This window comes from Culex quinquefasciatus, chromosome 3, assembly GCF_015732765.1.
Source record: "Culex quinquefasciatus strain JHB chromosome 3, VPISU_Cqui_1.0_pri_paternal, whole genome shotgun sequence".
Lineage (NCBI taxonomy): Eukaryota > Metazoa > Arthropoda > Insecta > Diptera > Culicidae > Culex > Culex quinquefasciatus.
In genome coordinates, this window is record NC_051863.1 from 43,020,967 (window position 1) to 43,044,588 (window position 23,622).

A 23,622-nucleotide genomic window follows, 5' to 3' on the forward strand; every position below is an offset into this window, starting at 1 on the left:
TAACTGAGAATTCAGTAAAATCTGAATTACTGAATCGTTTACTGAAATTTCAGTAGATGAAAATTCAGTAAAACTTTACTGATTTTCAGCAAAAAAAAAATGTGTGCACGCTTTTCTCTCCGCCTTTTTTTGTCAGGTTTAATTTGGTATTACTCGATCAGTATGTTAGCCAAGTTTGTTGTGATTCCTCCATCTTGTTTTGATTGACGAAAATTTATGTCGGTGGGTGAACACTACTTTTTTTGTTTATTTAATAAAGAAATTTAATAAAATGTACTATTTTTACTTACAGAAAAAGCGGAGAGAAAAAGTGCGGCGAGAATAGTTCGATTTAGTGCCAGAGCGAAAAAAAAAATTCAGTGACGTTTAACCTCGCGTTCAACACAAAGTTGCACTCAGAATTGAAGTTGATAAGTTTACAAAGCGTAGTGTCAGATAAGTCACCGTCAAAATTTGATATATTTCCGAAACCAAAATATTAAATAAATTTATTTCCGAAGCCACAATATTAAACATTGAAATTTTCATCACCACCGTTGGCCGTCATCTTGGATTCAAAAAATATAAATCAAATAAGCCGGGAACCGTGATGTAGGGGTAAGCGTGATTGCCTCTCACCCAGTCGGCCTGGGTTCGATCCCAGACGGTCCCGGTGGCATTTTTGAGCCGAAATTTGTCTGACCACGCCTTCCTTCCGAAGGGAAGTAAATGTTGTTAGCTCAGTCCAGGCGTAGGAGTCGTCTCCCTGGATCCTGCCTCGGTGGAGTCGCTGGTAGGCAGTTGGACTCACAATCCAAAGGTCGTTCGAATCCCGGGGTGGATGGAAGCTAAGGTGTAAAAAGAGGTTTGCAATTGCCTGAACAATCAAGCCTTCGGACACTTAGTTTCGAGTAGGAATCTCGCAATCGAGCACGCCAAGGCAATGCTGTAGAGCGAATAATTTGATTTTTTTTTTATTAGCGAGGTTTCGCATACTCGAGTCTAGATTGTACTGTATTCTTAATTGGTGGTTAACTTATTCTAATTTTGGGGCAAATCATTTTTAAAATTTGTGATTATCCATAAATCATAATTTACTTTGAAACAACAATTTATCATCCAAGATTTATGTTTTTCAGCCCTCGAAACAATGACGATTGAGTGAAAATATATAGGCTTTGTCGACGGGTTTGAAAAATTGCTACCATTTTTCCCAACCACACCATCTGCCGCATTGTTAGCTCATTTTTTTCTGTCTCTCGAGGAATTATGGTTCGAGTAGTTTCGAAACTGAAAATGAAAAACAATTTTCCCATCCAACATTGGTCCCAACAAAACACAATTGCGACTTTGTTTCGTTTGTCAAGTTGGGAAAGATTTCACTGCGTTTTTTTCTTCTTCTTCTTCGTTTTTGAATGGTTCGAGGTGTGGTGCTTAATCGATTGTAAAAGTGTGCAACAATTAGAACAGCTGCCTTGGGGTGCAGCCATGTTGTATGCAAATCGGAGGTGTGGTGGTGCAACACTTGACACGTTCGCGTCCAACTGGCGGCGAGGGCAATTAATCTGTAGAGTTGCAAGAGCCGAACGCCTACGCGAGTCGGCCAGTCATTACGCAGGTTTCATTAGTGGCTTTAAAGGCAGTTTGAATTAGATGTGGTCTGATTAGTTGAAGTTAGTGCCCACAACAGTTTTGTGTTTTTGTTGCATACAACATTGTGTGTTTTATGGCGTGCAATATTGAACAAAGTTTTAAAATTAAATTTTAAGATTTTTAAATTCAAAACTCAAAATGAAGTCAAATCAAGATGATGACAGCTAATAAATTTGACTTTCTATGAAAAAAAAAAAAACAAGTTGGAGCTGAGAACCCCTGCCGTGACTGTTCCCAGCAGGTGGGGCTACCATAAGTCAACAGTAACACTGGCCAGACCAACGCGGCAGTGTGTGAAACCGACGATGATTTATGCTACCAACAATGATCTTATGTTGTGCCGAGCCGAGTGTCTTTGGCCGGAGGGGAGAGGCAGAACAAAAGCAAGGTCTCTCACCGCAGTCACCATTTTGGCCGGGGCGAGTCGGAGTACGACATAATTGTGGGAACTTTTGCTTTTTCTGCTTTGGACCCGCGCGTCAAGTTGTTGAATTGTGCTGGCTGGTTAAACTACGTGAAATAATAATCATTATTATTGGAAACAAGCGCGAACAATCGCTCTGAAAGAGGCCTCCGCTTGCGCCAAGCTGTTGACGAGGTTTGAAAAATGGGTCTGAAATAGAGTTAGAGAGTAGATTTGAAGAGGGGTTGCCTCAGTTTAGGACAATTTTCCGAGCGCAGCTAATTTGTGGGCTTTGAATAGATTAAAGCTGTTACGAAATCGGTATGAGAAAATGAGAAAATCTTCACAATTGAATTTATGACTAGAAAAATTTCGATCTTAAAACTTCTGGCACATTATGAACAGCATCCAAAGTACATTCCTCACATTCTAAGCTAATATCGAAAACAACCCAACCTGCGCTACAAACCCAAGACATCAATTCCAAAAACACAAAGTTACGACGAACGTGCGCCAAAACACGTCGCCCCCAATCTAGGTCCACGCCTGAATGGTCACAACGCTCGCCGACGCCGGCGTCCATTGTGTCCACACGCCGCCATTCAATGAACCGCGCCAAAGTCCGTAATATCCAACATCCGTTCATTGTGTTACAAGCTATAGCTACGTCCATTGCGCCGACTCACCTGGAAGATGTTCTGCATCTTGAAGCTCCTCTCGGTGAGTCGCTCCACGGCCAGTATCTCCGCCAGCGGTATATCACAGATGGGACGCTTGCCTTTCGCCTTGGCGTAGCTGAGCGATTGGGTCGTCAGCCGAAAGTAGCGCTGCTTGAAGTTCCGCCGGCCGAACCGCTTCCGACCTTGGGCCCGCTTCGTCATCATCCTGGGAGAGAGGGAGAAGGTAGGAAGGGAAGAGATATTAGACATTGGGGAAATTATATGCGGCTACTTGAGTGTGGGGTCTTTGATGTTTCATTGTGGCAGGGTGGCCACTCAATTTCGTGTATTTCCTTTTTAGCAAAATCAAGTTTAAAAAAATCAAACAAATGAACCAATTTTCAACAAAACTTGATTTAAACTACAAACATGTATCTATTAAAATTCATTGATTAACAATTTTAAAACTAATTTTAATGATCGGAATCTCACAAAGGTATTTTTTTTTCCTCACAGCTTTTTATACAGCAATTCCCCACGAAAACACCATGATTCGAAAAAAGTTCTCCGATCGGGCTTAACATTTTCTGGGGGCTCCTTGACCAAAATAATTAGATCCGTATTTTTTTTGTTCGGTCATTATGGTGACCTACGCCGTGTTAGGGTGGTCCGAAAAATGGACATTTTCGTCGATTTTCGCAACAACCACTTTTTTCTAAAAATTATATCTCCGCGCCATTTAATCCGATTTTAGCTGTTTAGACGCAAAAGAAAGGTGATTAGTTTGGTTATTTGGAAAAAAAATAGTAAGAAGTTTCAAAAATCTAGCTTAACATTTGAAAAGGTCGTGTGAAAACTTAAAATGCTGTTTTGAAGGTCTCGGGACCAAAGAGCCTATGTCTGAAAATGTTTTTAACCTGATTACTCGGAAAATTTTACATAACTTATCAAAAAATGGCGAAGTTATGTTTTAAATTTTCTGAGATACGATTTAAAAAAAATAAAACTGGGTTTTTCGACGTGCCACGCGCAAAAATGAGAAAATGACGAAAACAGCAAAAAAACTAGTTTTTCCACTTAAACTGCAATAACTTGAAAATTTCAGCGATGACCTATACATGTTAGGCTACCAAAATTTTCGTAATTGAAATACGCAACTCGGAAGACTTTTTTTTCGAATCATGCTGTTTTCATGTGGAATTGCTGTATAGATAAAATTCAAATTCAGAAAATGTATTGTAAAATCTTTTACCACCAGAACCAAAAATCTCGATTAAAAAAAATGCGACAAGGATTCCTATCTCTTTCTAGCAAAAGTTTTTTGTCAAGCGACTTTTAGCTGTTTGTTTTTGGCTGGCCGCCCGATATGTCAGCCAACATACTTCGCAGGGCTGTGCCAGCTCGAGCTCGATCATTGTTTGCATGAGGACATTGTGACAAGAAGTTCGTCATTTTTGGGTTAAATTATTTATTTTTTTCACTGGGCCTAGAAAGCCTTATTGGTTTAAGTGCAACCAAAATTTAGCCACGTTCGTTTCAAACAAGATGTCAAATTATCGTACTGAAAATTGAGAAAAATAAAGGTTTTGAACAGAAAGATTTAATAATTTATTTTGAACATCCGCAATTTTTTTTGAAAGTTTTTTTTAAGTGATCCAGCCATCCCAGTTTTCATTTCAGCTTTATGGGAGTTTTTTAAATCTCCAGAAGTATTCAAAAACACCCAAAAAGCAAAAAATACAAACTTGGTTTATTGGACCTTTAAAAAAACTTTAGATTGTATCCTATGTAAACATAATTGAACTCAAACTATAATCAAAATTGTCCCAAAATATTTTTTTAATCAAGTTGTTAATGCATTGAAACATAGTATTTTATCTATTTTTTATCTTTTCAAACTTCTTTTTAGATGGTTAAAAAAATGTTATCGTAAAAGGTCAAATGCGAACAAAGGTCGAACAGCAATAATTTTAAGAGTTTTAAATTCTTCCAAACATTAGCAGTTGTTTACACGTCTTAACAAAAAACAGCGGACTTAAAACATATTCTTGGATTTTTTTTATCCTTTTAAGTGTTCCTTCATGCATTCTTCCATACCATTTTTTCAGTTTTAATACTATTTTCAAAAAAGTGTAATCATGGTTGAACTGAAAAAAATGTATGGAGAGGTTCGAAAACGAACTCAGCAAAATGCCATTGTCAGTGTACCTTCCATTTTTTCAGGGATTAAATTGTTGACTAAATCCTTTGTAATTTAAGTTAAATTTAGTATTTTTCGATATATCTTTATCTTTAAAGCATTATATGTAATAAAAAACACCCACAAAGTTTAAAAGTGACTAAAAATATGATAAACACAAAAAAATTAAATTTCGTAGATATTTAAAAAAAAAGTGTGGATTCAGCGGCGAAAAATCAGATAAAACAATATAATCTAGTCTTTTTACATAAATTTTATGAATTTAATACAGTCCAGACTCGATTATCCGAAGGCCTAGGCAAAATTTCTCTTCGGATAATCGAAACACGATTTATTTTTCGTTGTATTTTTTTATTGTTGAGCTTTAGTATGACCCTTAAAATACTCTTAAGGGGTTACATACATGTATATCGGCAAAAAAAGTCAGAGGTTAGTATGAGCCCACACTTCAACTTTTTTTTATTCTTTTTCAGGGCATTGAAATATACATTTCACCTACTAACAAAATAAATTTGAAGATATTTGGTTGCACCATTGCCGAGATATAGCAATTTAAAGTTAGCAGTTTCAAAAAACGGGTGCCACGATATCTCAACACTGTCTTGACAAAATCGGCTCAAAATTTTGGTAAAGACTCGTTAAAACGATTCCGTGTGCATGACAAAGTTTGTTTTTCAAAAACTTTATTTAAAAAAAATAAAAATATTTTTGTGTTTTTCAAATAAAAAAAAAACGTTAGTTTTCGATTTTTGTATTTTTTTAAAAAGCAAATTTCAAAAAATTGAGCTTCTTCATGCACACGGAATATGTCTTGAGAGTCTTTACTTCAAATTTCAGCCAATTTGGTCCATCCCATCTCGAGATATCGTGGCACCCGTAAATCAATTCGGGGTTTAGAGAAAAACGCCAACAAAGTTTGACAGCCCGCTTTGTGCATGGCAACATTTTTAGCTTAAATCGTCTCTTACTAAGTTTAATCATGAAATATCTTCATGAAACTTTCAGGAGTGATTAATAGTCATATTTTGAGTGGATTTTAGAAATATTGTGTAATATAAAATTTTGTGATTTTGTAGATGTATGTAACCCCTTAAGTGAATTAGAAATTTAAAATCTAATCGGCCAAAATGGCGATGATGAAATATTGAAAAAATGCATTTTTTTTATTTTACAGGCAATCAACCATTCATATTTGACTTGAATGATAAAAATAAAATAATAGATTTGTTTTGCTTGTGATTTGACTATCCGAAGTTCCACACAAACCTTCGGATAATCGAAACTTCGGATAATCGAGGCTTCGAATAATCAAGTCTGAACTGTAATACTTTTGCATAATTTTAATTTTGCTTGAAAATTGAAATTTGTATCGTCTAATTTAATTTTAAAAACTTGTTAAATGGAACATAACATTCAGCTTTCTTAATAACAAAAATATCACTCTTCAACTGAATCAAAGCATATAAAATCATTTTAAAGTGAAAAAAATTACAATTGACGAATTTTTAAATTATCGCAACACTTCTTAAAGGCCGTTGCTGAAAATTTTGATGAAATCTTCAAACATATTTCTGGAAACTATTATTTGCTTTTTAAAATATAATGATATGATTTACGACTGTTGAGGTTATGTCAAAAGTTTTCTTTTGAAAATGTACTTTGCATTTATCCACAGTAGGTATCAATACGCAATAGGAGCTTGGGGCACTTGCAGTAAAACTCATTTGAAAGACCTTCAAGTTCAGCAAAATCGTTGCATCAAAGCAATTTTTAAGCTTCCATACCTTCAACCAACACGTGATCTATACACAATGTCCCAACATAACATCCTTCCGATTCATGGCCTTTTTGAGCAAAGAATTGCAATCCTAATGTAAAAGTGTCTCAACAATAGGAATATGCACCATAATTGGGAATTCGCTACTGCGGTTCACCAGCATTTCACAAGACAAGCACATCATCTTAGACGATCAGGTTTTAGAACAGAAATTGGAAGAAGAAGATTTATAATTAATGGCCCGTATGTTTTCAACAATTTACCAGAAGATTTAAAAAGAACAGAGACATTAGCTGAATTCAAAAGAAAAATTCTCATTCTTATTCGTAGTTGCATAAACAATTATTTGCTACGTTAGTAAGCGTTTAAAAAAAAAAAAAAAGGTGTTACCAGTTTATAAGTAGCTTTTAGTTTTTAATTACGCCTTTACATCCCTTTAAAAGAATTATATTCATTAGGGAAGTCAGACATTACTGTTAACTTGAATGAATTTAACAAACATTATTATTTATTATAAAAAAAAAAAAAAAAAAAAAAAAAAAAATTGCCCATATTTACATCTATCAAAATTGTATCTTTGCATAACTATACTGTACAACAAAATTAAACTGTACAATTTTTAAAACCAAACTGTGGAACCCAAAACTGGACCGAATGTTCGAGTTGTTTTGTATTTGTAACTGATTTTTCTGATTGAGTCAACAACCTGTGATTTTACGAAACATTTACCATTTTTTTCTGCCTTGGGTGGCCACCCTGTCAGTTTGCGCTAAAACAATACGTGTGGTGCCAAAAACGTTCTCCGAACGTGAAGAATTGCTTCACGATCGATGACCACAGACAATGAGAGAAAAAAGGAGGCTACGGGCATACGAGTAAGGCAAGAGTGTGCCGAAGAATAATGGGGGTGGTTGTAAATTAGTAACGTAAAAGAAACACACAAACGAGGAACCCAAAAAAAACCAGAACAATGAGACACTAATAAAATGCTAGAGGACGGGTTAATTTCGAGAGTCGATTGATGTGATGGGAGGGCGCTTTAACTTACCATTCGCTGGCGAAACACAATTACGAACAATCCAGGCACAGGGTTAATGGTCGTACGAACGGATGATGTTATTTGGATTGTGTTTTGTTTTTTGTTGTTGTTCGGATTATTTACAGTACACATACACACACGCATACAGTTAGTAGTAGTGGGCAGTCGAGCGAGACACAATGAGAAGGGAAGAGAGAAAGAGATAAAAAAGAGAGGCAAGACACAGAGTGGAGATAAAATCGGATCGAAATCGGGTTAGTAGATTCGCACAAGTGTGTATCAAGAATTGGGTCAACGGAGAGGTTAGTTTCACAAACGGGATCTCTAGAGATAAAACCATTGAAACAGTCACCATCACCAATGCCAAAAGATCAGTTCAAAACCGCCAACACTTACCCCTCCTTGAGCATGACCGGCTCCAGCATGGTCGTCTCGCCGTCCGTAATGTTCGCCCCCACGGTCGAGATCACCTCCAGGAAGTGCTTGATCGCGTCCACGTGCTTCTCGGTGCAGAACCGCTTGTACAGCTGGCCGGTGTACTGCTCCTTGCACGGTTGCTGGGCGGACCGCGAGCTGACCAGGTTCCCGAGCGATTGGATCGTCTTCGAGATGAGCGTCAGCGTGCGGGTCGTCTGCTCGTCCTGTTTTGGAAAGGGGGAAAAGAATTTTCAATATGAGACACGTGATTTGAAATTTATGGAATTCTTTTTAATGTATATTTTATGATGATAAAAAATCCAAACAGTTTGTTTGAGCTGAATTCAAATTCAGTTCCAAGATAAACGACTTCACAACAGTAATCCATCACAAGCCTGACACTAGGTCCAGATTTGCAAACTTGTCAAAATCGCCCCAAATATAAAGAACAACCCTCCCGGGCACTATCAGTGCTTTATGAAACACCATGTCTAAATTTAGTTCACCAAAACAACAAGCAGACAAAACAAAATTTACCCAAAACATTCATTCCGAGGAAGCAAAAAAGGGTTAATTTAGTAGTCTATGGTACGGTCCAGTCTACTAGATAAGATAACGCAAGGTGGTTTAATTTTAGCAACGCCAAACCCAGACTGGTATTTCTGTTTAAACAGTTGAACTGGGAAGATATGACCTTTAGCACTGATTGGTGTATTTTTTTATAAGGTAGACAAGTTGATATCAGTCAAATTCTAGTGTCAAAATAGAAACAATTTTAGATAATTGACTTTTCACTACTGAAATGGGTGCTGAAAAGTTGAAATTTTCAGCACTTGTTTCGAAAAGTAATATTTGTCAATATTATTTTTATTTGATCGGTGAATTTACTTTACACATGGATGCTTAATTTTTTTTTCAAAGTATGTGTCGCGATCAAGGTGTACACTTCATATTTTAATACTCTTTTTTCATTCAAATTTTGAAACCTTGGCCAGTAATTTCAATTTTTTTACTGTTTTATTTGGAAATTTTGATGTTGATATAATAATTGTACTGATCTGTCTATGTTTAAACCGAAAAACCTAGTAAAAATATCAATTTTATGTTTTTATTAAAACTTAGCTGTTCTGAATATAACATATCTGTTCAAATTCACCGGAACATCGCCATACGAGAGGATAAAGAGCACGATTCGGTAGTAAAATGGTACTGTGTGCGGACTGAGAGGATAAACCCCGAAATTACCGAGAGTACTTTACTCATAGGTTCATCTTCAAAAAAAGTTCATCTATCAAATAAAAAAAGTACCGGTACCGAGACTCGAACCCAAGACCTTTAGCATATTAAACCGTGCCTTTGCCGTATAGCCAACCATGGTTCGATGACTAAGTGGCGGTCATTTGTCCATATAAGCCACTCAATAGGATGAACTGTTCCAATGAACGAATGAACACGCGAGAGAACTTTACTCTCGCAAAATAGCACTTTCCTCACGTTTCTTTTCGTGAGGACTATCCCCTCGTTCTTTAACTTTAGGTGTAGATATCGGAAACACCCATGGAAGATTTATACGTAGGAAGTTGTGTTTCACCTTCCGGATCAAGAATACATTTTTTTTCTGAAAAACGCAATTATCACCGATAGAATATTTTGAATCGGAAATATTCTTAATCAGGAAGGTGAAACACAACATTCTAGGAATAAATCTTTCATGGTTGTTTCCAGTCTACAAAAAAAAAAATAGAGTATGCATGTATTAGAAAAGTTATTTTTATTAAATTAGGCCGCTGCAAATATTTTTCAAAGTTTATGTCGCCCCCCCATTCGAAATTGGTCCAAAAAATCAGGGGACGAAAAAAATATTTTTCCAAAAACGTCAAAATTTTTATAAAAAGATGTCAAATCAACCGAAAACAATCTAAAACGCATTTTTCTGCATTGATAATCATATTTAGCATGTTTGGGCTGGATTTAAAATATTTTTAATTTTTATGAAATTCCAATGTACAGCACCGCAAAAACTTTATTTTTGACAAAAAATAAATAAATTTTCGTCAATACTTAGGTATTTTGGAAACTAATGATTGCAAAACAACTGGACAGGTGTATAATGCATTTTGAAACACTTTTTTTCATTGAAATGTTAAACCTGTGTTAAATGTAATATGTTAAATTCAATTTTTATTTTTTTGCCCCCCCTCGGCTTTGGTCAAAGTCGAGGGACATAAACTTCATAAAATATTTGCAACGGCCTTAGTTGCATAATTTTTAAATTAAAGTAAATATTATTAAAACCTTCCTAATAATTATTTTCTGTGTATAAAAAATATCAATCCTTGATCAGAAAATAGCATATTTTCTAAACGCCTAAATAAGCCAACAAATAACCCTTTAATAGCAATTGATTCAATTGGCACTGTTCAAAAAGTTAATTTTAAATATTAAAAAAATATATACAAAAACCTGACAGTGATGTTAAATTATGCGAGCACTCCCATGACATTTTTAGATAATGTTTTTTTAAAGGCTTCCCAATATTGAATGACCTTGCAACATTACCATACGTTATTAGTACTGAAGTATAACGACTAAAACTTTCAAGGTAGGATGTTGTAAATTTTAATGATAAAGTTATCCTGGGTCATACTTGAGGAAATATTTTTGCTTGTTAACATTTCTGATACGTCGTTAAGTTAGATGACCTGGCAACACTGCTAAATGTTATGGGCACTGAAGTGAAGATTGTGAAACTTTTCAAGGCTTGTTATAACCTTAACACAAGCTTCAATGAAAATAAACCACAAAAAGAATCTCAGAACAGTGTTTCTAAAGAACGTTTTCCAAAATTTACTAACCTGGGAACACTGCCAAACGTTGAGAGAACTTAATGGAAGATTGAAAAACCTTCCAAAGTTGGGTGTTATATTGACAGAAAAAATCTCTCCTTGAAAAATTTATTTAAATATTTTCCAATTCGTATAACATGTCGACCTGGCATCCTTGGTTTGAAATATCTGGACTGCAACAAAAATGTCTACGAAGGATGATTGTTTCCTTAGATTTTATGTGGGTGGTTGTTTCAGGAAAAATAATTATATTTATACCAGAAATATTTAAGCTAAAACTTGTTTCTTCTTTTACAACCACTATATCATTTTGTAAATCTTTGGGCCAGACAATTGTAGAACTTGTCAAAACGAATATTTTTATTCTTGAAAAACGAATTTTGGTCAATTCTATCAAAAGTTATGGGCAAAAAACGATTTCAAAATGCTCATTTTCAAATTGAGAATGAGTTAAACTAAAAAGACCTCCGAGATATTTTCAGCAAATGTACTCTAGAATGTGTACTTTCAGATGCTTCTAAGAGCGAGGTGAGGAAGGCAAAAATGTCAAGTAAGTGTGCGCGATCTGTTGACATGAATGAGTTATTGTCATATGTGCTTTAAATTATTCATTTTTGAGCTGATAACACCGACCAACAAAATTACTGCGTCATTCGAGACTCAGACACCAGCCATAGCGGACGTGTATCGCGCGTTCGTGCTACTCTTCGCCTTCTATAAGTGAGACAGTCGTGGCCCAAGGCCATATATTGTTCGCGCACAAGTGACCATCCGTGATGACGACCTACCGCAAGAATTCGCTGGTTGTGGACATGAACGTCCTGCCAGTAGCTCCAGATATCGACAAAATCAAAGCATTCCTCACAAAGGACGTTCAGCTGGATTTTTCTGCTGTACTTAACCTGCAATGGAACATCTCCAGGAGCCAAGTGATCATCGAGACCGCAACCTCCCAGCTAGCCTACATGATTTCTCAGGAACACAACATGAAACACAGCATAGCACACCAGAACAAAAAGTACTTCATCCCCATTTTTGTGGAAGACGGTGCCACAGAGGTAAAAGTGCACGATTTACCACCACAAATGCCCAACCATCTGATAGCATCTCATCTCCAGCAATATGGAGATGTGCTATCAATCCGTGATGAAGTGTGGAAGGATTTCTTTCCCGGCATCCCAAACGGTGTGAGGGTTGTGCGGATGAAAATCGTGGCACCGATACCTTCTTTTTTGGAAATTGAAAAAGAAACAGCGTACATAAGGCACAATCACCAAATCAAAACATGCCGATACTGTTCCAGCAAATTGCACACGGGACAAAAATGTAACACTGCAAAGATGAAGAACACCAATACCAGCAACACACCACTAGACGCAGAACAACAAAAGAATCCAACCGAAAAACCACTCCCGCAAGAAACAATTGAGCACGATAAGCAGACCTCCAAACTCGGCATCGACACCAGCATCGAAGAAGAAAATCCACACCAAATAACAACACCAAGCAAGATCGAAAGTTTGATGGACACAATCGATTACGAAAATTTATTTCAACCACCCAAGTTGAAAGTTTCAACTTCTTCTTTTTGCGTTCAGAAAGCAAGGAGAAAATTGAAGAAAAAGTAGTGTACCATTGACGCAACACCTGGCCCAAAAATGTTAAAAACAAGAAGCCAAATAAATGATTAAGGAAAAAAAAAAAAAAAAATTACTGCGTAGGCTCAAATCGAGGGAAACATGAAGTTTGGTGTCCCCAGAAACACTTACTTTTACTTTTACTACTACTCCCAAACATTGCATGATATTTTTGCTTATATGCAACAGCGATGAACCACCCTAATTCTCTATATAAACTTTGGAGAAAAACCATTCGGGGTGTCTAAATATTAAAAAAAGAAAATCAATGTGAACGTGTTTCTAGGGACCCCAAACCTCTTGCTTCCCCTTCGAGTTCAGCCTGCGCAGTCTTTTTTGTCAATTTAGCAAACTAAAAAAATCTTCAAAAATAATATAAACAATAAATCAAACTCACCACTGGTTCCGTCGTCAGGTCGAACAGCTTCGGGCCGAGGATGGCCGGCGCGAAGAACCGCAGAAAGATGAACCCGGACACGACCGAGTAGCGCACCTCCCGGTTCTGGGGAAAGTACTTGGCCGCACACTCGCGCAGATCGTGAAAGATCTGGCACAGCACCGGTGGACACTTGACCGCACTCTTGGTGATGGCTTCGAACACCTTTTCCACGTACTCCTGCAGGTTGACGAGGTTGGTGTCGATCATGCTTTTGTCCTTGACGCGGGCCGGATCGATCTCGCAGGGTTTTTTCTCGGCGAAGATCTCCTCGACGATGGGCCGGAGGGTGTTGTGCAGGTAGTGCAGGCCGGACAGGCGCATCGCTTCGTCCATCATTTTGGACACGAGCGTATTGCCGCGGAAGATGGTGGTGGGGTCAGTCAGTTTGGAGATCTCGTGATCGGCCAGGGCTTTGATCATGGGCGCGATGAGGTTGGTGTAGGTGAACAGTCGGACCAGCGGCTGGGCGACCTCGGTTTTGTTCTGGATGATTTCGCCGAGGATGTGGACGGCACTGGCCGTGATGGGCTTTTGGTCGATCGACTGGATGAGAATGTTGAGAAGCTGGTCGTAGGTGGCCAGCGGGAACACGTGGTCGGCGTTGTAGTTGAGCTTGAGCCGCAGCGAGCCGAGGGAATTGTCTGAGGAGAGCCGCGTTCCGGGTGGGGTGGCACAGGTTCGCGTTGGCCGCGAGTGGCTCGTGCGGGGTTGAAGGTAGTACCACGCACTTTGCTGCACCGCGTTCAGCTGCTGCTTCCCCCGCACCGGGAGTTTGATCTCGCCGAGGAACACATCGTCGCCCATGCCGGGGCTGTCATGCCAGAATGCTATCACCACTTCACAGAGGTCGGCACCGCCTAGCGGGACCACCGTGTACGTGTTATTGCTATCACTTTTCGAGTCACTTCCGCCGCACGCGTCCACGCACAGATCGAAGCTTACGGTTTCACCAAACTCCGGGTTGACGGTCTTCTTTCTCACCTTAGTACGTTTCGTTATCTTCTTCTTATTCGAGTAGTGAGCAGTTAGTATTGCGTACGGATCACAGAGGCCATTTTTGCGGGCCAGGTCCATGCACTCGGTCAGCTTGATCGAGATGCGCGAACTCCGGGCCGAGCTGCTGCCGGTGCTGCTGTCGAGAATGTTACGGAATGGTTGCTGCTGGTTATTGCCAAAGTCGCTGCCGCTGCCACCGAAGATTGTCCTAAGCGTTCCACTTCCGGTGCCACTGCCGGCACTTCCACTACCACTTTTGGAAGGAAAACTTAACTTAAAATTTGTACTATTCACAGAGTTGTTCACCAGCAGCTGATGATGGGGGTGATGCTGATGCTGGTGCTGATGATGGAGGTGGGGATGATGAAGATGGGACGAGGAGGTGGAGTTCTCTTTCGTGTCACTGCTGCCGCTGCTGCTGATGGCGCTGCCAAAGGACGAGGTGCTGTTGTTGGACGACTGGTGGTTCACCTGGAAGTGGTCGTCAAACTCCGGGACCTGCTTCAGATTGCCGACCCCGTCGTCGACGCTGATCTCGAGGTGGGCCATCCCCTGCACCTCCGAGTCCTCATCGACGGGCCGCAGCGGAAACCAGTGGTCCTTGTGGTTGTACTGGTGCAGATCTTCCCGCTTGATGGCGATCTTGCCGTACGGCTTGTCCTGCTTCAGGTGCCGGTCGCGATCCCACACGTACACCGACAGGTACCGAAAGCTGCGCGGTATCTCGAACTGGTACTCCTCGCCGAAGAACGGACTGAGCGTCCGCTCGATCGTCGGCGTCCGGCAGATCTCCTCCTGGTCCAGCGCGACCGTACAGTACACGTCCCGGTTTTCCTTCGAGCCCGATGAGGACGAACCGCCGCAGTTGTTGCCATTGCGACCGAGCAGGTTCTTCGCTTCACCTGCAGAACACGAAAAAAGAGAAGAGAAAGCCCACAATCAGTCAAGGTTATCAACGAGTTAATAGACACACTTCCGGTTTTGCCGCGCCACGCCACGCCGCTTGAGATAATACCAAAGTGCATGAATGAAATGTGTGTGTGCGAGTTTGTGTTTACACAGCAGAGCACACTCTATCAGTTTCCATTATCAGCTGAGAGGAAGCAGACTGGGTGTGTGCCGTACCAAATATAGACCTGTGCTGATAATTACCACTCCCCCCCTCTGAAGTCGCGTTGTCTTGTCTTGTCTCGTCTCGCGCGGGTGTGGTTGTGTTGCACAGCTGGACTGCCGTCACTTCCGGTGGGCAACAGAGCTCCCGCTTACGGGCAGCAAATTGGTTTGATAAACTTGAAGTGATGTTTGATAACAATTTTAAAAGTACACAAAAAGTAAAATTGTACTGACATTAAAATGTCAGGCACAGTCGCCACCTACGGAAACAAGTTTCCTAGTTGGGAACGTTGAACTGTTTCGTGTAGAAGCTCGTTCACATGAGCGCGCGCACGAATCGATGAATGAATTACTCAACGCCGCAGCGCGCGTGGCCTCGAGCCCCTTGATGACAAATAGAACAACACCGCATCACTTACTATACTCGCGGTCTACGCTGAAGCAGGCAAAAGCGCGATTTGCGAAACTTAAAGCGGAGGTTCCTAATCTTTTTTTTCAGCACTTGAATCGAAAGGTAAGACTTTTCGATATGTTTTTCTAATCTAATCTAATCTAACACAAACGCAGCCAGTCCGATGAAAGCATGCTGGGAAGTCATCTGATTAGATTACGCCCTAAGCACTTTTTTTTGACAATATTTATAATTACAGTACATCCGAGAACACACGAACATGAATTACAAAAATTAAAGCGGCCAGCCCTACTGCGTTGTTTTTACCGCAGAGAGGACTCTGAGAACGGGTCACATTTCTCAGAATCTACTGGGGAGGAAGGATGCGTGGACATACCGTACCAAACGGAATCTATTTTTTCGCAACTTGTTGCATTTACTACTATTTTTAAGGTCCAAATAAATCTCAACGCTTTGTTTTCAACAGGTGGAGAACCCCTGCAGAAAAGAACGCTCTACTCAAAACCATCCTCCGTCGTCGTCATCGTCCGTGTCGTGCAAAAGTCGTGACCCACAACTTTACACCGATATAATATTACTGAGCAGCTTCGCCATTCAAGCGGCGGCGGTTGATTCAATTTACTTCGGCGTGAATGGAATATTGATTGAGTTATATCAATGATGATGGGCAAGTGGCGCGGTTCAGATCGATATCAATCACAGTTGCTAAAGTTGAGGAATTGATCAAGGTTCGTCTCTCGCGTCAAATGCCGATCTGTCAATTAGTCCGCAAAAGGGTTCAACCAAGGTCTCGTTGAGGATGGATCAGCTGACGGTGGCTGGCTTATTACCGAGTCACTTCCTGAACTCGGCAGCGAAGACCCTCGGCGGCGGATCAGGTTTCAGGTCGTAACGTTTTTTTTTTTGCCCACACGTATGAGCACCGCCGAGCAGTTCCGAGGAATCTAAGTCAGTGTGGGAAAAACCCGCACGTGGGCAGCGAACCGTGGCGCGACATCAACGACCGACCGGTGGCAGGCTCGGTAACTTCCGTTACACCGGGCGGCCCAACCATATGTTCGCCGAAACGACAAAATGCATTCAAACCTAGAGCAACTCAACTGGAACTGTTGAGCGGTAGACTAAACACATCGAGTGAGTGTAGGTCGCGGGACAAGTCATTTGTCCAAGTTGAGCGCGTAGACTCGGACTTTGTGGCGGAGTTAGCGTCTGGTTGATTACGTTATAACAGAACATGAGCGGATCCTGTCCGTTCCTGTCCGGGGTTTGTTTCTAGCAATCGCGAACGCGATTCATGCCTTAACTCAATTGAACAATCCATTCCAACTTATCACCACAGTCCATGACAACAATTGTATGCCAATTGATTATTAACTTGTAAAATTTAAATTTAACATTAAATTTGCACTTTTTTTTTATTTTCTCAAAATTTTAAAGATTTTGTCAAATTTCAGGTTCTTTGTTTGTGTAGTCACACTGTTTTTGGTGGGAATTTTCTCCCGTAAACAGGGGTGATAGCATTTCAAATAATTTTTCCAAAAGTATTAAACCTTTGCTCATGATTTACATTTTTAAACATATACAAGGGTTGGTCATATAATGTTCATGAAAGTTTTTTTATGTTTCTTCATGGTGCTTTAAAAAATAGTTTCGTTAAAAATTGTTATTTATGAAAACCGGTGACAGTCAGTGTGTCAGTGATTCTTACAAATTAAAAGTGATCAGATTAAATTAATTACGTCAAATTGATAAGCATTATCACCTATGTTTATAAACATTATCAATAACGGTAGCATATTTCACAAATTTTCTAAATTTACATAGAAAACTGTTCTACTGAGAATGCCTATAAATCTGAAGATAATTTCATTTCGGTTTCAAAACACTTAATACTAGTTATCTTGAAACTAAATTTAGCTCTTCTTAGTGTAAAATTGTTCAAAAAATCCGATTATGTAGTCCGTTTTTTATTCGAACTTCTTATTTTCTCAAAAATGATACACTGAGAGCCTTAAAACTATCTCATTTCTCATTTTTTCATGAAAATAGTTAACTAACTTTTGAACTTTTTCAAAATGTGTTGAAACTACTTCTTGAGGATGTTTGAACACTTCCCTAAAACCCTCAGTATGATTCTATACACAGTGAAACATTGTGTACATTTGGAAGGTGTAATTTTTAAAGATTGAATTTTACCTCTTTTGTGATATAATTTTACCTCAATTTAGACTGAAAAAGCGACATAACACCAGAATAGTGGTAAAATTACACATTATCAGAGGCAAAATAACAATTTTTTCTGACATAAAAGATGTGCCACTTCCCAGATGTAATATTACCATGACTTTTTTTCTGTGTACCATTATGTTTGAATTCAATTCGATTTTTATTTTCATCAATTTTTTGAAAATGTTTGAAAAAATGTCCCCTGATTTTTCAAACCAATTTTCGTTGAGGGCTTAGTTTCCTAAATTCACATTTTTTAATTTTTTTTTTGTTTTAAGGAACTAAATAGATATCGCGATATCTCAGTGCTCTCTTATGCTAATAGGATAGGAAAACTAGCAAGTTTAGAACAAGAGAGCACAGAAGCATCGATCTTCTCAGCCATTTTTGTTAATCTGGTCTAAACTATATGAATTTTTGAAAATATCGAGAACATATGGACAACTAATCGTTTTTTTAAGGCAACATGAAATCTAGAGTTTTTTTTTGAAAGGGTCCTATAATGTATTGTGTTTTATATGTTAATAAAATTCATTTTCATCGATTCGAAGTCTCTCTGAGACTGTATCTTTAAACTAATTGCCCGATTTCTAAAATTCTAAAATTCTGTAATTTCGAAAATTACTCGATTTCCAAAATTCCAGGAAAAAAATCAACAAGTATTTTTAAAATGCAGAAGAAAAAGAAAAGATATCGAAAATTCATACCTAAAATAAGCTATAACTTTTTTTAAACCAAACCACCTTTGTCTTTTTAGTTCCCTAAAATAAATTAAAAAAAAATGAAAATAAAAATAAAACGATTTTTTTTATTTGAGCAATTCCAGTCCAAAACAAGAATTTTTGAGGCACTTTTTTCTCGACCCTCTCCGATTTCAATGAAACTTTGTAGACATGTTATCCTACGCTTATATGAGCCATTTTTGATTATATGGAGCCAGTTTTACTCGAATGTTTTTTTGTATTTCGTAATTTAAATATTTCTGTATCTCGAAGCCTTTGCATCGTATCAAAAAGTGGTCAAAGACAAACTTGTAGGAAATTTGACGGGCTTTCTGAAAAAAATACACCGAAAGAAAAAAAAACACGCCATTTCAATGAGATTTTTTAATTTTTAAGTTTAAAAGTCAAATTTTTAAGTGAGCCCACGACTTTTTTTTTGTTTAATTTTTTAAAGGAAATAGCCTAAAATGTTACAAAAAGAATCACGAAAAATGCAGGATGGAACAATTCACATACAAAAGTACAAAAATCACTTGATGAAACTGTTTTTTTGAAAAGTGCTCTAAACGTCAACATTTTCAAAAACCGAATACGGGCATCGATTCTCCAGACAATTTTACATAAAAGTCTCAATATTGATTTTATTAAGTCCAATCCTTGTGATGTTACAGCTGTCTCAAAAATAAAAATTTTGAAAAAAAAAGTTTTGTTGATGGTTTTTGGCAATTTTTATATGACAGACTTGATTTTTCAGTCTCATAAATATTTTTACCGAAAAGCTCGTCAAATTTCCCATAAGATTGTCTTTGACCATCGATTGTAGAATCGATTCCCGTATTTGACTTTAGAAAATGTTGACGTTTAGAGCACTTTTCAAAAATACGTTTTCAGTAAGTGATTTTTGTATTTTTGTAGGTGAGTTGCTCCATCCTGCATTTTTCGTGAGTCTTTTTTTAACATCATAGGGTATTTTAAGAAAAATTTTGAACGAAAAAAAAATCGAGGGCTCACCTTCAAATTTGACTTTTAAACTTAAAATTCAAAAAATCTCATAGAAGTGACATGTTATTTTCTTTCAGTGTTATTTTTTTTGGAAATCCCGTCAAATTTCCTACAAGTTTGTGTTTGACCACTTTTTTATACGATGCAACGGCTTAAAGTTACAGACATATTTAATTTACGAAATACAAAAATATTCAAAACACTTACACCCTTCTCAAATGTCTTTATCGAGTGAAAATGGCTCCATGTACACAAAAATGGCTTATATAAGCGTAGGATAACATGGCTACAAAGTTTCATTGAAATCGGAGAGGGATAAAAAGTTATAAAAAATCGTTTCTTTGTTTTTTTTTATTTAAAATATCGCGGTTTACGAAAGCAAAGTTAACTACTCATGTATTCAGACCATGTTCCAATTCCACCAATTTAAAGCCCAATCCAATTTAAAGCTACTGCAATTTTCGCCAAACTTTCCCCCGCCGAAAAACCAGTTCATCCAAAAACGGGAGAAAAGTGACCAGGACTAATCGGTGCCGGTTCCGATTTCCGTGTTTGTTTCGGTGAAAACTATCCCGCAGATAAGACTGCAAACAGCCAGAGCAAGTCTTCCAATTTTTTCCCGATTCGATCCGCTAATCGCAGCGATCGAACTACTTTCGAAAAGTACGCACGCGCAATCGAAAACAATTGAACTGGCAACATTGTAACAGCAAAAAAGATGGCGTTGCGAGTTTTAAATCCATGTTTTTTACGCAAAAGCCAAATGTGCCGTAATTGCACAATTGTCGGTTGCAATTTGGCACTTGCGCCAGCTCGAAAAGCTGCGATCGACGCACTTTCGGAAGCTTCAACAATTGGTGGAACTTTTTTTTAAAAGATAGTTGGAACAAGGTGTGCAGCACCTGTGCAGTTTAACCTTTTTGATTAAGTCACCTAAGAGTAGTGAAGAGTTTGGAATTTCAAAAATAATATTTAAAAATCACAAAACAAGAATTTTTATTTTAGTCAAATTAAATAAACAAACAAAAACAAAGCAAAAAATATCAAATGGAAAAAAAGTAACTTCCAAACACAACACCAAAGTGCGCAAAAGGCCCCAAAGTAAGTGCCCTGCAATGCGCCCAAATTAGCCAAGTAACAGTCGGTGGCGGCGCACACGTTCGAAAGCCGCGGCGCACGGGCTAGTCGTAGCAAAATAATAGTAATAATGATGATGGCACGCTGAAGAGGTTCGATTTAGCGCGCGGCACGAGCCCAATTTGAAAATTGCTACCGTCCGTCCGTTCGTGCAGGGGGGAAGTCTCTGAAAAGTATTGTGCATTTGAAAGCATTTTAAAAAAACGGCGCACTTTTTCGCCACACTTCCGGTGTAAATTGCAGACCGCGATAAGTGGCGTGCACGGTAAAAATAACTTGGTAAAATTTGATTGAATCGATTTTTGATGAGCAAACAAATTGTGCATCATATTTTGTTTTGCATAATAAATCGAATCGAATTTTATACTGTGCAAAAAAGCAGCAATCAGGGCGTGGAATTAAGGTGGTGCAATTGATTTCGGGTTTGGAAATATTGGGCCAGACCTGCCCGATTAGGATCCGGTGGTGCTGAATTTCTCTCTTTTGTTAATGGTTTGAATTAGAGTTACTAAGATGTGTTGCCCCCCACTGCACTGATAATGAATTGGAGAATGAAAACTTGGGACTGCTTCTGAGGAGTGAAGCTTTCAAAGCATTCAATCAAGCTAAACTTTTGAAAAACTAAAGGCTATACCTAGAGAAATTAATTTTCATCGATTCGAATTATTTGCGAGTCTGTATCTCAGAAACAAATTGCTCGATTATTAAAGTTCCAGTAAAAAAAAAAATTTAAGTGGTGCTTACCTCTAAAGAATTTGTTTTTAAATTCGAAAAACCCTAAAAAACTAAAATCATGACGTTGTTCTAAATCGCATCAAAAAATTTCGAAAAATTTCGAAATTTAGAATTTTGAAAAGTCAAATAAAAAATCTTTTTTTATGTACATATTTTTCTGAAAGGTCCTAAGCATAGCCTACAACTTAGTCCCTTCTAAAGATACTGTTTTTCGAATATTCACATGCCCATTTTGTATGACCTGCCCCAAAATTGTTTGTAGACTTGTATAAAAAAAACTAATTATGCAAAATGACAAAGTTTCATCCAAATACAGGGTTGTTACGGGAGAGTCGAAAAAAAATCCGCGCCAAATCCGCGCCGACCTAAATTCCGAAACCGCGCGAAATGAGGAAAAACTAATACAGAAAGTATTTGATAAAAAAAAAACTCGGTTTATGTTTAAAAGCTCCAAAAGAATGAAAACAATAAATCCATTTTTAAAAATACCTAAAGAGACGGTAGAAGCAAAGGTCATGAAAAAATCTTCAAAATAGAAAATACAATATTTAAAAACTTAAAAATTTAACTTCAAAAATATAAGCTCAAAAATAAATCCAAATCTAAAATTATAAGTAGATAAAATTTTAAATTTCGATAGTCTAAAAATTCAAAATCTACGAACTTTTATACAGTTTTCAATCCAGAATCCTCGCTAAAATTTCACTACGAAAGAAATTTAATTTCCGATATTTAAAATATTGTCTTCTCATCATTTCAAAATCTCTAACAGAAAAAATGACTTCAAAAATTGTGGCATTCAAGAATTTAAGAATTTAATTAAAAGCTTAAGAATACTAAAATTAGATTTTTTTTTTGTTGTTTTCTATATTGTTTTGAATTTGTTATTTTTTAGTTTTTAAATTTCAACTTTTTAATTTTGATTTTTTTAATCTTCAAATTTTTGGTATTTTGAGTTTCAGATTTCTAAAATTTTGAATTTAGAAATTTCAGATTTTTTAAATTGAAATTTTAGAAATTTCGAACAAAAATTAATATGTATTTTGATTTTTTTTTGTTAAAATCGAAAGAACTTCAAAATTTTAATGAAAATAAAAGTCAAAGCAACTAAAAACAATCTAAAACGCATTTTCTGCATGTTTGTCAATACTTAGGTATTTTGGAAACTAATGATTGCAAAACAACTGGACAGGTGTATAATGCATTTTTAAACACTTTTTTCATTCAAATGTTCAAATCGTGGCTCGTAATTCAATTTTAATTTCCCATTTTTTTTGCCTCCCCCCTCGACTTTGGTCAGAGTTGAGGGACATAAACTTCAAAAAATAATTGCAACGGCCTAAAAAGTATTAAAACAAAAAAGTTTCGATTGTTTGAATTTCAGAAGCTTTGAATGTTCTGATCTTTTATTTTCGCCAAGAATGTTAAAATCTTGAAAAAAATATTTCTACGATTAAATTCCATCTAAAATTTTAAAGTGGAGGTCAGCTTCTGTTACGTTCAATCAAGCTCATATTTGGCGCCCACCAGAACAAGCCCCAAAAATAGTTTTTGTTACACATTCTAATTTCTATATCTTCGGGAAAAGTTTGTAATATTTGATTTACAACGTTAAAAATTTAATAAATTCAGTATAAAATTAAAAATAAATAAGGTTCAAAATCATTACTCAAAACTTGAAAAACTCAAAACTCAAAGAAATGAAATATTCAGAGCCGGAGATGTTAAGAAATGACAAGAAACATATAAAAAATAATTTCTACATAATCTTCATCTTCATTTTTCCACGTTTCGTACTAAGAAAATACAAACAAACATTTTCAGAAGAAAATTCAATTAATAAAAATATGAAATTCTTGCACTCAAAGGAAAAAACAAATTATCGTAATTCCTGACAATATTTTTCTTAATAACTTGAAAGAAATTCTATCTCTCTCAATTAATTTATTTATCAAAATTGCCATCCGCGCGAAATCCGCGCCTGAGCAAAATTAGCCAGCAAATCCGCGCCAGATCCGCGCTATCCGCGCGAAACGCGCCATCCGCGCGATCCGCGCCGTCCGTAACAACCCTGCAAATAATAAAAAAAAGAAAAGTAGATTGGCTGAATTGTAGCTATCTAACAAAAATTGCGCAATTATCTACCAAAACCGGAAATGGATTTTATTAGTGTTTTTTTTTTATTTATCTCAAACTTTGTGGGGGCCTTCCCTATGACCAAAGAAGTTAT

General features: G+C 37.4%; 1 protein-coding gene across 4 annotated transcripts in view; it reads right to left on the minus strand.

Moving 5' to 3' along the window:
- LOC6048492 (GTPase-activating protein) overlaps nucleotides 1-23,622 on the minus strand; it is a 102,137-nt gene that overhangs the window by 26,468 nt on the left and 52,047 nt on the right. For 3 of the 4 annotated variants that reach the window (XM_038260158.1, XM_038260157.1, XM_038260159.1), the window contains 4 exons: nucleotides 13,008-14,947; nucleotides 8,107-8,351; nucleotides 7,720-7,725; nucleotides 2,722-2,920 (listed from right to left, as the gene is read on the minus strand). In XM_038260158.1, the coding sequence (XP_038116086.1) occupies nucleotides 2,722-2,920; nucleotides 7,720-7,725; nucleotides 8,107-8,351; nucleotides 13,008-14,947 (2,390 nt within the window). The remainder of the gene's footprint in view (nucleotides 1-2,721; nucleotides 2,921-7,719; nucleotides 7,726-8,106; nucleotides 8,352-13,007; nucleotides 14,948-23,622) is intronic. The other variant, XM_038260160.1, reaches the window with a different exon arrangement.